This window comes from Temnothorax americanus, unplaced genomic scaffold (assembly GCF_048541705.1).
Source record: "Temnothorax americanus isolate GAGA-0224 unplaced genomic scaffold, ASM4854170v1 Scaffold50, whole genome shotgun sequence".
Taxonomy (NCBI): domain Eukaryota; kingdom Metazoa; phylum Arthropoda; class Insecta; order Hymenoptera; family Formicidae; genus Temnothorax; species Temnothorax americanus.
Genome location: NW_027509658.1, coordinates 218,384 through 231,601, shown reverse-complemented (window position 1 = coordinate 231,601; position 13,218 = coordinate 218,384). Strand labels below are relative to the sequence as shown.

General features: G+C 41.0%; 1 protein-coding gene across 1 annotated transcript in view; it reads left to right on the top strand.

The window, feature by feature from the left end:
• Nucleotides 1-349: 349 nt before the first annotated feature.
• The window catches only part of Ush (Zinc finger protein ush), a 185,365-nt gene continuing 172,496 nt past the window's right edge, over nt 350-13,218 (top strand). Inside the window, exon 1 of the mRNA XM_077418829.1 lies at nt 350-823. Coding sequence (XP_077274955.1) covers nt 784-823 — 40 coding nt within the window. The 5' untranslated portion in view covers nt 350-783. The remainder of the gene's footprint in view (nt 824-13,218) is intronic.

Genomic DNA, 13,218 nt, shown 5'->3' with positions numbered 1-13,218 from the left:
ACAGTCGAGTTTCCGTCACGAAAGTTCCGTGCGATCGTATACCGTTGCGCGCGAGTGGGTAAGTTATCGTTCGTTTTCTCACGATTGATCTTCTCTCTCCGCGACGCTCCCGGAGATGGCAGTAGGTTTCGAATTTTCCTCACCGCGTTGGAACTCACGCAGGCCCACGAGAGATCCACGCCGTTCGTAAGCGCGCAGCGCGCGCGGCATTCAAACTTTGCCGCGCCGGCCGCCCGTTGCCCCCTAGCCTACCAGCGCGCTCACGCGGTCACGCCGCGCCGTAGCGGCGCGCGGCCAAGTAGTGGGGGGGGGGGAGTGTTTGGAGGCGCCGTTTGTTTAGTTGCGCGCTGACAGCGGCCGCGTTCGAACGTAATCGGCGTGTGCGTCCGCGTTTTCCGGAAGCGCCGCGCTGCCGGCGTCCGTCGATCGTCGTCGTCGCCGTCGTTGTCGTCGTACGTCCACGATTTCGTTAACATCGCGAAATCGTATCTGCGCTACGGGCGGAGCGGAGATTCCACGCGCGCGCCGCCCGAGAAGTGCGTTCTTTGCTCCATCGTGCTGTCCCGTCCCGTTGCTCTGATATCGTCCGTCAGCTTCTCGCTGCTCTTCTTTGTCGTCATCCCCTTCACCCTTGTTCTCTTCCCCGCCCACACGCTGTCGCACGTGTGCTGTGTCCGCGATTTGTTGACCGTCCGTCTCTCACCTGCTGTGATCATCGTCACCACGCTGCACCCACGCAACGCGACATGTCCACGCTGAGCGGGTGATGGCAGAGCGCAGAGGATGTCACGTCGCAAGCAGAGCAACCCCAAACCGCTGAAACGTGAGTCCCGATTATGTGCTTTTTATCCTGCCGGCTTCTGTTATCTCGCGTGCTTCTTTAGTTGACGCACGTGCGCCTGGGCGCGGTGTCCGTTGCATATCCCGTCCGTGTGGCCTGCCTGCCTGCGTGTGTGCGTATAATATGTGCTTTTGACAGCGCGCTTAAATTTCTTTCGCGCGAAAGATTCTGTCGCCGCCATGTTTGTCGTCGCGGATTTGAATCCGTTTATCGCGCGCGATTTCGCGAGGCTCGTCTAACGGATATCTCGACCTGTTGTATAGCAGCCTTCACTAAATTATATAGTAATGCATTGATTCAGATTTTGTTTGCCCGAATTTGAATTCTGGGAGAAGACGAAGGATTTGGTTAGGAGTATCGACGGTTTAATGTTTAAATAATCGCGCGACCAGCGCGAGTTTTTGAAATCGCGGCGCTTCGGGATATTTGGAAGTGAGTATCGATACGCGGTGCGTAAATTATTCGGGTGATTATAGTAAATTGTAATTAGACCGGCAGTCGCGAAGGGACAAATTTTGACTGCAACCAGCACGTATAAATTATAAAAGGTTGAACGATCTAACAAAATTATTTTTGACGTTTAGCAAATTAGATTTCGAAAGAATACTGTTAATCGAATTGTTAACTCTCTATTATTCTTGGTTCAAAATAAACGTTAAGGATAGTTTAATTACTAAAACTTTCGATATAGAGATAGAGTGAATAAAAAACTGTTTGCAAAGTTTGTAATTTTAGCGAAAACAGAATTAAATGTTCTCAAACTTGCTGGAAGATTTGCGAAATTTGAAATACTAACTCGATATATCGAGGAAACACGTTTAGAAATTTGTTGTCGATCTAAAAAACCGCTATTTTTCTTTTTCTCACTCTTTTTTCTTTTCCTCTTCCTTTCTACCGATGGAAGCAATAAATTCCTTCGAGGATAAATCAACGACCGAATAAATTAATTCACGATGCCGGCGAAGTAGAACAAGTTTCTCGCGACAAAACGGTTCATTCAACGTCTATCTTTCGGAGTCGAAGAGGCAAATGATTAGGTAAAGGATAGAATTGTTTCGGGGACGGACTGAAAGTGCGGCGGGATGTTCAGTAAATTTTTTTATTATGAAATGTTCGGTAGATTTAGCTTATTATTATTTGTTAGTCAATTTTTTCGTAGTATCTTGCACCTGAATTGAATTTATATATCTCGTAATTTTACCGTACTTGAAACAACGTTTTTCTTTTTTTATTCTGGGAGAATTCAATAAAATTATGTTAATATATACATATATGTATATAAAAAAAAGAAGAAAAAATGTTTTAGGAAGAAAATATAAGAAAATGATGTTATTTCATATATTCGTAAGAAAGTCTGTTGCAATTCTAAATTAATTGAAAATTTCTTTTATAGAGTTTTAGATTGTTTATAATGTTTTGATATTGTTTTTTAAGTACGTATATTATTTTTTGATGCTGATAGTAAGTAAATAGATAGTAATAAATAACAAGATATCAATAGTACGTTATTCAACTATTATACGATTTCAGTACACTAGATGAGCAATCGATAAATGAATATTGATAATAAAATATCAAAATACACAATGAATAGCATTAATACTATTAATATCATTATAATGGTCATTATACTATTAATGTCATCATCTTTGTTGCTTTCAGAGGTGATTTTTTTAGTCAAAATTTTGTAGGTTTCAGTAGAAATTTTGGCATTAAAGTTTCATAAATTAATTCTACCAGAATATCTTCGTAATATTTGCTAGTTTATGAACGTGATAGAATTTATTAAATTACCAAAAGGTCCATGTGGTTTTATATCTATATCTATAACAAGAATTACGAGAATGAAGTACCTACACATAACCGAGGAATTTGGCGTATTTTAAATTCTGTTTGTATCTTTTCCCGTCGAAAGCAGTGCGAATTTTTTGCTTATCCCTGATAACGCGTCGCGTTTAGTTGCCGGTTGCCGCAGCCTGTCAGCTGACCTTTCGATTCTAACGGGCCTCACAGTATGAGCACGCGCGCACTCGACGGCTGACATGACACATCTGACTATCGCGATTACGCGGATTTCGCGCGTTTGTATATAATTAGCCCTCCACAGTCGGCCCTCACCCTTTGACGAAGTGCCCAATCCTCGATCCCGTTAGCCATCGCAGCTTCCGCGGATCGTACGTATATTTATCTGTCAGGAGTCTGGAATTTCTTAAAAATGTTACAACTAATTAATTTAACCATTAATTTATTGAATTAACTAAATTTATTAATTTATTTAATAAATAATGTATAAGTGTTTATTTCATTTATATAATAATTCTATCACGTGAAATTCTAATTAAAATACATTAGCGCTTTAATTTGATAATTTTGTTGCGATAATCATCGGCGATATTCACACAAGTCCCATTTAAATCGCCATTTGAAGAAACGACGTCGCGCGATATTACATATCGAATAAAGGAGACTCCCAAGAGCAAATTTGTTTTCTATATACGTGAATATCTCCATATTTTTCGATCACTTTTCGAAGTACGAGAAAAAATACGCGAACGAAAAGTAATCGATGGTCTCGGCTCGCGGTACAGTTTCTCCTCGGTTTTCCGCGAATCATCTCCCGCCGATGCTCGTTTCTTTTCTCGCGCCGCGAATCGCGAAACGATCGAGGCCAGACGAGATCCCGAGCTCAGATCCAGTGTGTCTGGATCCTTTTCGTCGCCCCCTTCGCCCTTGTCGCGGCCGGGCATGCGATCTTGCGATCACGTGGCTCGAAAGTTGGAACCCACTTTCACGTGGCTGCGACTCGTCGGACCGGGTACCTCTTTTTCTCCTTCTGTCTCTTCCTCTCCCCGGTACACCCCGTTTCACGATGTTCTCGCTTCGCAAACCTATATTGATTTCGTTTCGAAGAAATCGCTCTCGCAATATTCTTTTTTTTTTTCTTAAGCTCACTGAAATTTTCTTCAAGAAAGATTTTACATTGAAAAATTTTGATTGATTTTGTCTGGGAAAAAAAAATCATTTTCGAGAAAATTTGAGAAAAATGATACTTTTACCTAGAATTCCTAATATTTAGAAAAGTTCAACATTGTAATTCTATGAAAAAGCTGCTAATCTTGTTTTGACTCGATCATGTTCTATAGTCTATAATAGAAAAACTCGTTAACAATAATATGTTATATAATATTAAATATTGCTATATTAACGTTTGACAAGAAAATTAGCGCGGATTTCTAGCATTCCTAAAATTTTTAGGATTCTTTCCGGAGGTTCCCTATAGTGGGACACAGGAAAATCATGCGCTTGCAACGTGCATTGGGGCCCTCTCGTGGGACACCGGCGTTAATGGCCGAGTAATTATTGCGAAGCCGGCTCGTGCGCGTGACTGCTAATTGGGAGCGACCGTAATTGAGTTAATAACGCCGTGTTAAAATAGCGGGCCCGTCCCCTCTTCCACCCGCTAATACGTCTTCCCCCCTTTCATTTCATCGCCGTCGCTTTACTTTTCGCGTATCTCCGTCGCCTTTATTCGCGATTAAAATAAATTCGAGATGTTATTGCGCTTCAAATAATCTCATCCTACTTAATCAATCTTATTATAATTTACATTTTTTATTAATTTGATCTTATCTCTATTCTTTTTATATACTTTCGTCTGAATATATGCGAGGAATTCACATATATTTGTATTTCATATCAAACTAGCATCACTAAAATCATTTTTCAATCTATTTTTACACAAAACTGCATCTGTCTTATATAATTGCACTTTCTGTACAAGTCTTAAATTTTTTAAGAGGAAATCTAAATGGAGCTAGAAATTTTTGAAACTTTCTTTTCAAAATTCGCAATTTAATCGTCAAGCTAAAATACTCCTAAGAAAAAGTTACCTCGAGACTAGTCAAAAATTAATTAATTTAAATTTTATTGTTTATTTACATATATTGAATCTTTATTTGCTTCTTTGAAAAGTCGTGGAGCATCCTTTTCTCTTCGTGTTATTGACCCTCCCGTTTCGTCGATCGCTTCTTTGACTAACCTCTGCCACGTGTAGAAACGATACCGCAGGAATCGGCGGCACTTTTATAACGCGCCGATACTTTTCGTCGTGCATTGCACATGTGACGGCGATAACGATCGCGATCCGTGACTCTCGGAGCGGCACGACCGCCGCTGCTTCCCTTCGTCTCCCTTTCTCCCACCCTTTCCGATGTTTCTGCCTTTTACGGCGGAATTCCGATGGTGCATTCGTACGACTCGGAAGTCGAAACGGCGAAAAATGCGAGTTTCGGCCGCGCGCGGGCCCCGCTAACCGATAAGGCCCTCTCTGACGTTGTCAATATTTTGTGGTCACCCGGTGCTCCCTTATCTCGTATCGCTCGACGACCAGTTGCGACAACCGTGCCTCCTCTCGCGGCCACGTATCTCTCCGTCAAGTTTATAAATACAGTCGTACAGCGGTGGCGATTAGTCGTAAATTTGGTCATCCTCGTTCGATTAAAATTTATACGCATTATAATCGCGCGCGCGCGATTCGTCATAGAATGACAAGACTGCGATCGTTTTTTGTAACCTTTCTCAAAGAGAAATTATTTTTCTTTTTATTTTGTACGTTTAATTATTTCGTATCTTTTATATCTGTGTGTATTGTAGACCGATAATAAAATATAGGAAAACTGCCCGTTTCTTCGAAGATTTTACATCTGGAACAAAATTTTTCTCAAGAGTGTTTCGCGTGATATGTAAATTTATCTCTGTCGGTCTGTAAATATTAATTTAATTTAGTCTCAAGTAATCTGAATTAAATTAGCGCCTGAGAGACGAGAAGCGTGATGTCACCGCGGCGACATACCTTTTCGCGGAAATTATTAGAAGATGAATTAAAAATTGCGCACGATTCACCCGACGCGATTCAATTTACAGTTTACAATGTAATTTGATCTTTCAAGTGCCCGATAAACGTACAAAAATTTCATATGCCAGGTACACGGATGATACGATAGGAATCTATTAATATCTATTCTCTGTTACGTTACAAAGGCCCCGTTCTCATTCCTCGTTATATCACGAGGATCATCGGCCTTCCCCCTCGGCGTTTCACCGCGTCCATAAATAATATGGTAAATTCCCTCGCGCTAACGTCGTCGCAATTTCGAAACGAGGCGCCCCGGGCCCATCGCGCCACCTGAGGGTGCCCAGTGTTACGTATAGGGCCCGTGGGAGGGTCTCTCTCTCCCTCGAGCCCGACCGAGTATCGCGCCGGCGATCGACGATGCGGAGTGGGATAAAGGTGGAGGAGGCGCCCCGCGGGGGTCTCGCCGGCGACCCCCGCCGAGCGCGAGCGTCAAATTAATAAGCGATGATTTTATAGAATGCTTTATTGAATCGTGTTCGCCGTAAAGAATATCTCCCATCGCCTCGCTCGCCATCGATCTCGCGCAAAACGACGGTTCTCATCGGCGGGCCCCTCTTCTCGCGGATCCATTTGTGAAAAGTGAAAAATTAAAACAGATCTCGAATCTTTCCACGAGATTTATTGACTTTTAGCTGTACATGATTATACATTAATTACGTCCTTTCAATTAATAACGAATGTAAGAAATTAAAAGGGGGAGAAGGGGGTGTAAAATGGTACTCTATAGGGGACCCAAGAAGGAACTTTGTGAGAGACACTGGTCCGAAAGAGGCGCGTCTCTCTTTTCTTCCGCGCCGTTGTTGTTGCCGGTATATATCGTTGCTAATACGACGAGTCGGCCGCGCCTCCCCCGAGATGTGATTCCTCTAGTAAGTTCTCGCGTATCATCGCGCGGAGAGATCACTCGATAGCGACACCTCCGGAGTCTTTTCGTCCGCTTAATCGAACGCTCTCTTCGATCCAATGATCGAATGATCTCTCTGTCTCCTTCTCTCTCCTCGAGAACGAGATGTAACGCGAGCCTCGTGTCGCTGATAGACACGATGCCGAACACATTGATGCATATACCCGTCGTGTCGGATGCTGGTCGTGTATGGTTAGCTGGTTGTATTGTGACGGCATTAGGTCCGTACGAGATGTTTCTGTTGGGCAAAGGTGCATTGCGGCTGATTGTTTTATCTTGTAAATTTGTCGGCAAAAGCAACAACTGACTCTGTGATAATCGATTTTGATGGCACGTTTTGAGTAGTAAATTGCTTGATTTTAAAAAATTCAATGTTTTAAATTTAAATATCTAAGAAGATCCGAAGTTTTAAACTTTAGGTCTTCTTTCCAGTTTGAATAGTGAACAGTTAAACACTCGAATCCCCATAGATACTAATTGTTGAAGATTATAAAAAGTCTCGAAATACTCGATATATTAAAATTCAATTTCCGCGTATATTGACAATTCAACAATTTTATTTTAAAGTTTAAAAGTCTCGAAAATTTTTAGTGTCCACAATCCGCTCGAATTCACCCTTTGCGTACAAGAGAATCGCAAAGTCCCCCTTTTTCTATAATGCTCCGAAAGGACCAAAAGAGATCCTGTCTGCATCACTTGCGGCGGAACAGGCGGGTTATCGGTGCAAAGGTGCGTTTACACGCGTGTAGGGAGCCCCTCCCGTTTCGGCCCTTAGTCGGCCAACACCGCGAAGAGAACGCAGGGGTACAGGAGGAGGCAAGTGAGTACGAACGAAGGGCGACACAAGGAAGGAGAGGAGAATCGCGCGCGCGGACACCATTCCGGCGAGATGCCGGGGCCGTGTCGTAACAGGCCGGAGTGACACCACAATGCGGTGTAGCAATTTGTAGGCTCGCCCTTCTTTCTCCCTCTCTTACCCCCCCCTCGTTTCCCCGTTCCTCGTCGCCCCCTTCGCTTCAGCTCCTCCGCTGTATTTATGGGGCCAGTCCCGGTATCGGTTCCGCGCTCTCTGAAGGAAGGACGAGGTGCACCAACAAGAGGTACTACAGGTGAGGGCAGTCCAAGGGCGGAGGAGGGGGGCGACCGAGAGGGCGACGCGCGGGAGAGGACCGAAGGAAGAAAGGCTAACTAGGCGAGATCAGCGGCGCGATAGTTGTCTCCGGCGCGTTTCTTCGCGAAGACAGGAAGGGCCATCCCGAGAGAGAGAGAGAGAGAGAGAGAGAGAGAGGGGGGAAGAGGGATCGCGAGAGACATCCGTGGCAGCGGCGGCGAAATAAGGGATCCGGAGAGGAGAAGATAAGGACCGCTGATTGACCCCTTCCTTCGTTTCTTTTTTTTTCCTTGACGTTACACACGGTGCATGTATTCTGAATCACTTTATGTATGCTCCAAAACCGTGGATTCTGATTGACAATCAGATTGTCGCGAAAACTTATTGGAAAGATTTTGTGGACCATCGAAGTTTTTAACGATCAAAGGCGTGTTAAAGTAAATCGTGATTACGCTTTAATTACTTTGCACTAAAATAGTTATTTGTGCAACAAGTGCTGGAAGATGAAAATTCACGGATGCGGAGTTGACGCACTCGGGAATTTTCAACTTCACGCACGTGTTGCATACCCTATTTTATGTTGCAAGTGCGTGGAAAGTGGCCTATCACGCGCGCGTCGCGTGCGTAATGGGCCACTTTCCATGCACGTGTGACATAAACGTTTTTTTCTTACAATTAACAATGATTTTGCGTGACAACCATTCTCTTTTACATCTCTGATAAATTTCAGTCAATTATCTGAATTTCTCGATTGGTTTTTTAAATTTGTGCGAAGATTTAGTCTACTTAAATTTCTAATTATCATTTTTTACAACTGTTATAATTTTTTCTCCAATAAATTTTTTTTTTAAGATTTTGAAAAGATAGATAAACGGATATCTTAAAATTTGATTGCTTTATAGTCCTATATAAATAGCTTTTAATTCCATCGTCATCGAGCTTGAACAATGAAACGTCGATACGCTCCGATTGATACTGGCAACAGCAGAAAAATTCGCAGTCGCGAATATCGCTCGTTTCCGTTAATCGACGCGATACTGTTTACCCTAATTCCGATTAACGAATCTATCGCTCTCCGCGAGCCGAGATTATCCACGCGCCGTAGTTACTCGCGCGCGTCAGAGATCGTTCGATCGGCGTTCGATGTCGCGGTGTACGTGACGCTCGCGGCAGTCTAAAATCTACGGTATCGTCAGATATCAGCTCATTACGCTAATATTCGGCTCACGGCATGTCGCGGTACCGCGATACCGCGGTATCGCGATCGTGCCTTTTTGCGCGGCCGTCTCTGTGTGTCCTCGTGCGCACATGCACGTGCACGAGGTCGCGCAACGCCGTTTTTGGTTCGTCCGCCTCTTCTCTCGTCGCCACCGCCGACGACGATCGATCGCCGATCTTCGCCGATCTTCGCATGGAGAATCGCAGGAGAAATTCCCGTTTCGAGTTATACGAACTCGCGGCGGGATCCGGGATTTCATTCGTGGGATTCAATTTGACGGGAATGTTTCGGTTTCTAATTGCTTTCTTAAACTTGTTAACTTTTTTTTGTTTTAATGAGAAAGATATGGGCCGTTTGAATTATGTGATTCATTATCTTTTTTAAAAATATAGGATGCAGACAGAAAAACGAGATTAAAATCAAGATTTATTATGAAACTTCTTGATCTATAGATAAGAAATGGTAAACTTAGAATGGGATTTAAGCAATAAATAGAGAATAGATAGAAGATCTTTATTAAGCCACAAAATTTTTATCAACGTGAGATATACTATCACTTTAGATTTATATTTTTTTCTCTTCCTATTTAGGTGTCTTTTACTATCTCTTTTATCCGTTACATTAATTTTTGAGAATACGTGTCTCTTGGGCCACATGCTCTTTTTCTTAATTCTTCTCTCTTTCTCTTTTTCGATTAATAAATAGAGAACAGATAGAAGATCTTTTTTCAGTAACGAAATTTTTATCAACGTGAGATTATAATATCATTTTAGATTTATATCTTTTTGTCATTTTGTTTAGAAAGCTTTAACTATCTATATACTTTATCCACAATATAGAATTTCTGAAAATAGAATAAATGTCTCTTATTGCGCCACACGCTCTCTTTTTCTCCCTCTTCTTCCGTTCTCGGTCCTATTAACGTTGATTTTAGGGATTCGATACCATGTAGATTACCACGAAAGCGTCTGCGTTTTCTCAAGTCTCGAGATAAGGCAACGAGACAGGGTGGTTGCCCGATTTTCTCGCCACTCTTTCGATTTCGACCGCGCGATATAGGTATGCGCGCCCACGCCCGCACGATCTTTTTCTTCGATCGATCGTAAACGATTTCAGATTAATAAAACGCGCTTGATAACGCGATCACAATTTAATAGAATCGATATTCTATAGAAATGGAAACATCTCGCATCTCGTTGCGAGTATTTTTTTTTTTTTTTTTATTATTTACTTATTATCTGTATTATTGTTCGGAAAATTTTATTGTTTATATCCTGAATCGGTGCTGTAACTATTGTGAACTATCGTGAACAATTGATATCCTTCTTTTTTCCTTAAGCAACATGAATCATTTCATATATGAATCAACTAACATAAATGCATCAAACGAGTTTTTTTATTTAATCTTATCTCAACTGTAGTGATACATTAATTGATTCAATGCACTTGTCATTCTAGGAAAACGTATAATCTAAGATATCTGAAACAAATACGTATTAGAAAACTCTTATTTGTAGTATGCGTTTCATAATATGTTTGCTCGTGGTATAAATCTTGCGTATAGTTTTAATTACAAAAGGCAACAAAGAAAGAAATGCGAAAGTAAAAAATTGCTATTTTACATATTATTAAAATTTTATTAAATAAATATAATTAAATCAAATATCAATGTGTATTTATTAATCATTACTAGGCAATTTATATTAAACGTGTTAATTTCACATGATTTATTTTCGATTGATTGTAAATTCAGGACAAAATCAAAGTATTCTAACATCAGAAGATTTAAAAAATGACAAGCATAGGCCCGATGAATAGATATTTATCACGAACGCATCAGTTTTACAAAGTGCGGGTGTTAATGCAAAAATTTAACCTCTGTTACACAGTCACAGCGAGTTATGTAAAGTTATTCACGCTAGATTGTCGCACTGATAAGTAAATGGATTTAAGCAATTACAAATGGTTATGGACTAAAACGGTAAAGAATGCAAGTTACCTATTCTACCAATATATGGGGTGTTCTGTCACAAAAGACGACAGAATGTTCTATTTATGTCTATCATCATACTAATTAAATCAGTTATACTAAAGATATATACACGAAAATATGATGTTATTAACTGCAGCATTAATCTAATTGAAATTAATCTTGTTAATTTAATACTATCAATGAAACACAAATAACATCTTATTAAAACAATTAGAGCATGACGTACCTATATTTGTTTCATTAATACTGATGTTATTAAAAAAGCAAAATTATTTTCAATTAGATTAATACTGTTAATATATCATTTTTTTCCGTGTATAAAAAATAGTTACCATTAAAAATAAAATATATAACGAAATATCCGGAGACCGTTGAATTTCATCACTTATAAGACTGAAGTGTATCCCTTGTACATACTTTTCGGGATTATTCCGACAATCCTCTTTTCTTGAAGCGATCCATCAAGATTGATCGTTGAAGAAGCAAAGCGGTATTTTACGGCATAATTTTACGGCAACTCGCCACGAAATTTAAGACGCTCGTAGTAACATCCTCGTCCAGGATGACGGTTTTCAGGTGCCTGCCATTTCACGATATCAGCGCGGAGATCGTCGTGCGTGTACCCCGTTCGGGATGCTGCGCCTGCCCCATCCCTCCCCCTCGTCGCCTCTTCTCTCGTCTCCTCTCCCGCGAAGCAGCACCAGTATGTATCTCGAGTGTCCCTTTTCTCCTCAATCATCGGGCTTATCCGAGCCTCTTCAGATAAGAGTGGCGCCTCGGTCATTTCGAGTCAGAGTACCCACCAACTGCCGATCGCGATAGCGTCGAAATTAAGCACAAACCTCTCGGTGGCAATTAAAGCTTCCCACGTCGAAATGCATCCCGAGAAAAGTGCATCGCTCGCTCGACCGATTTTTTTAATCGGCTGCCGTAACCGCGTGACGATCGATTCGGAAATCGGTTCACGATCGTGACCGGGCAGTGGGAATGATTCTGGAGTGATCGTAACGGTAATCTCTAGACTATTTACTTCCGCGCTTATTGATAAAGTGTTCCATGTAGTTAACAACAAATATAATAACAACAGTCTCAAATACAGCAGGGATTTTGTGCAGGATCAATTGACTTGCCTAATTAAATTATTGCGATATATTTTTTGATTACATTTTAATTACATTTATTACGACGAAACCTGTCATTATATATTTCTTAGAAACTTAAAACAAAAATTTTTTTGTTATTTTTTATCGTTTAGATTAGACATTATTTATGGAAGTAATCAATATAAAACTTCCATATTTTAAATACTGTTATTCATTTGATAATTGTTAGAATGTTTGGAATGTTTCATATAATTGTACAAAATTATCAGTACCCGTTACTCTATTGGCAGCACCAATGATATCGCGAGGAATAAGAGGAGGCTGCACGAGACTCAAAGACGCCTGTTTTCGTTATCGGGCCGCTGCCGAGGGAGAAAAGGGGGGGATTTATACACTGCAGAAGGTGTTTATCGAGCAAATACGAGCGAGCAATTAGGTTTCTTCGGCGACGCGCGCGTGCCGTTGTTTGTCCGGCTAAATAAGATATTATTGTACGAGCAAATCGTGTATCCATCACGAAAAAGAGGGAACGAACGGAGGAGGGAGGAAAGGAGAGGAACCGGAGATTTTCGCTTATCTTTCTATAAGGTTTAACGAAATCATCTGGTACCATTTCTAAAAGCCTCCTGGAGATCCAATCGTTCGCAGACGCTCTGTATATCTCGCGTGAAGAAAAACACAATGGAAGTGAGACAAATTGTCCCAATGTCGTGCGCGAAAAGCGCGCGTAAGTCGCAGATAAGAATCATTTGCAAAGCAAATTCGAGCGACTCTGGCGAAAATTAGAAAAGTCCCATGACATTTCTCTCATATATATAATTAATGCTAGCGCTAATTATATCTAACGACGGGAATCGCGGCCTTCTGCGTCCCGTAATTATCTAAAGTTTTAGATATTGTTTTAGAGTAAAAACTATGTTTTGTTAAATTAAACAATTTGTGATCTATTGCGAAATCTTTCGATGAATTTCTACTAAAGTCGCAATATTTTAAGCGACGATAAAAGAAAGTTTGTTTAAATATAGATACGTATTATATGTATATAGTATATTTAATTACATTTATATAAAAATGTGTGAAATTTCTCTTTGAATCTAGAAATGTGCGTCTTATATCGAGAAATGTCAATTTC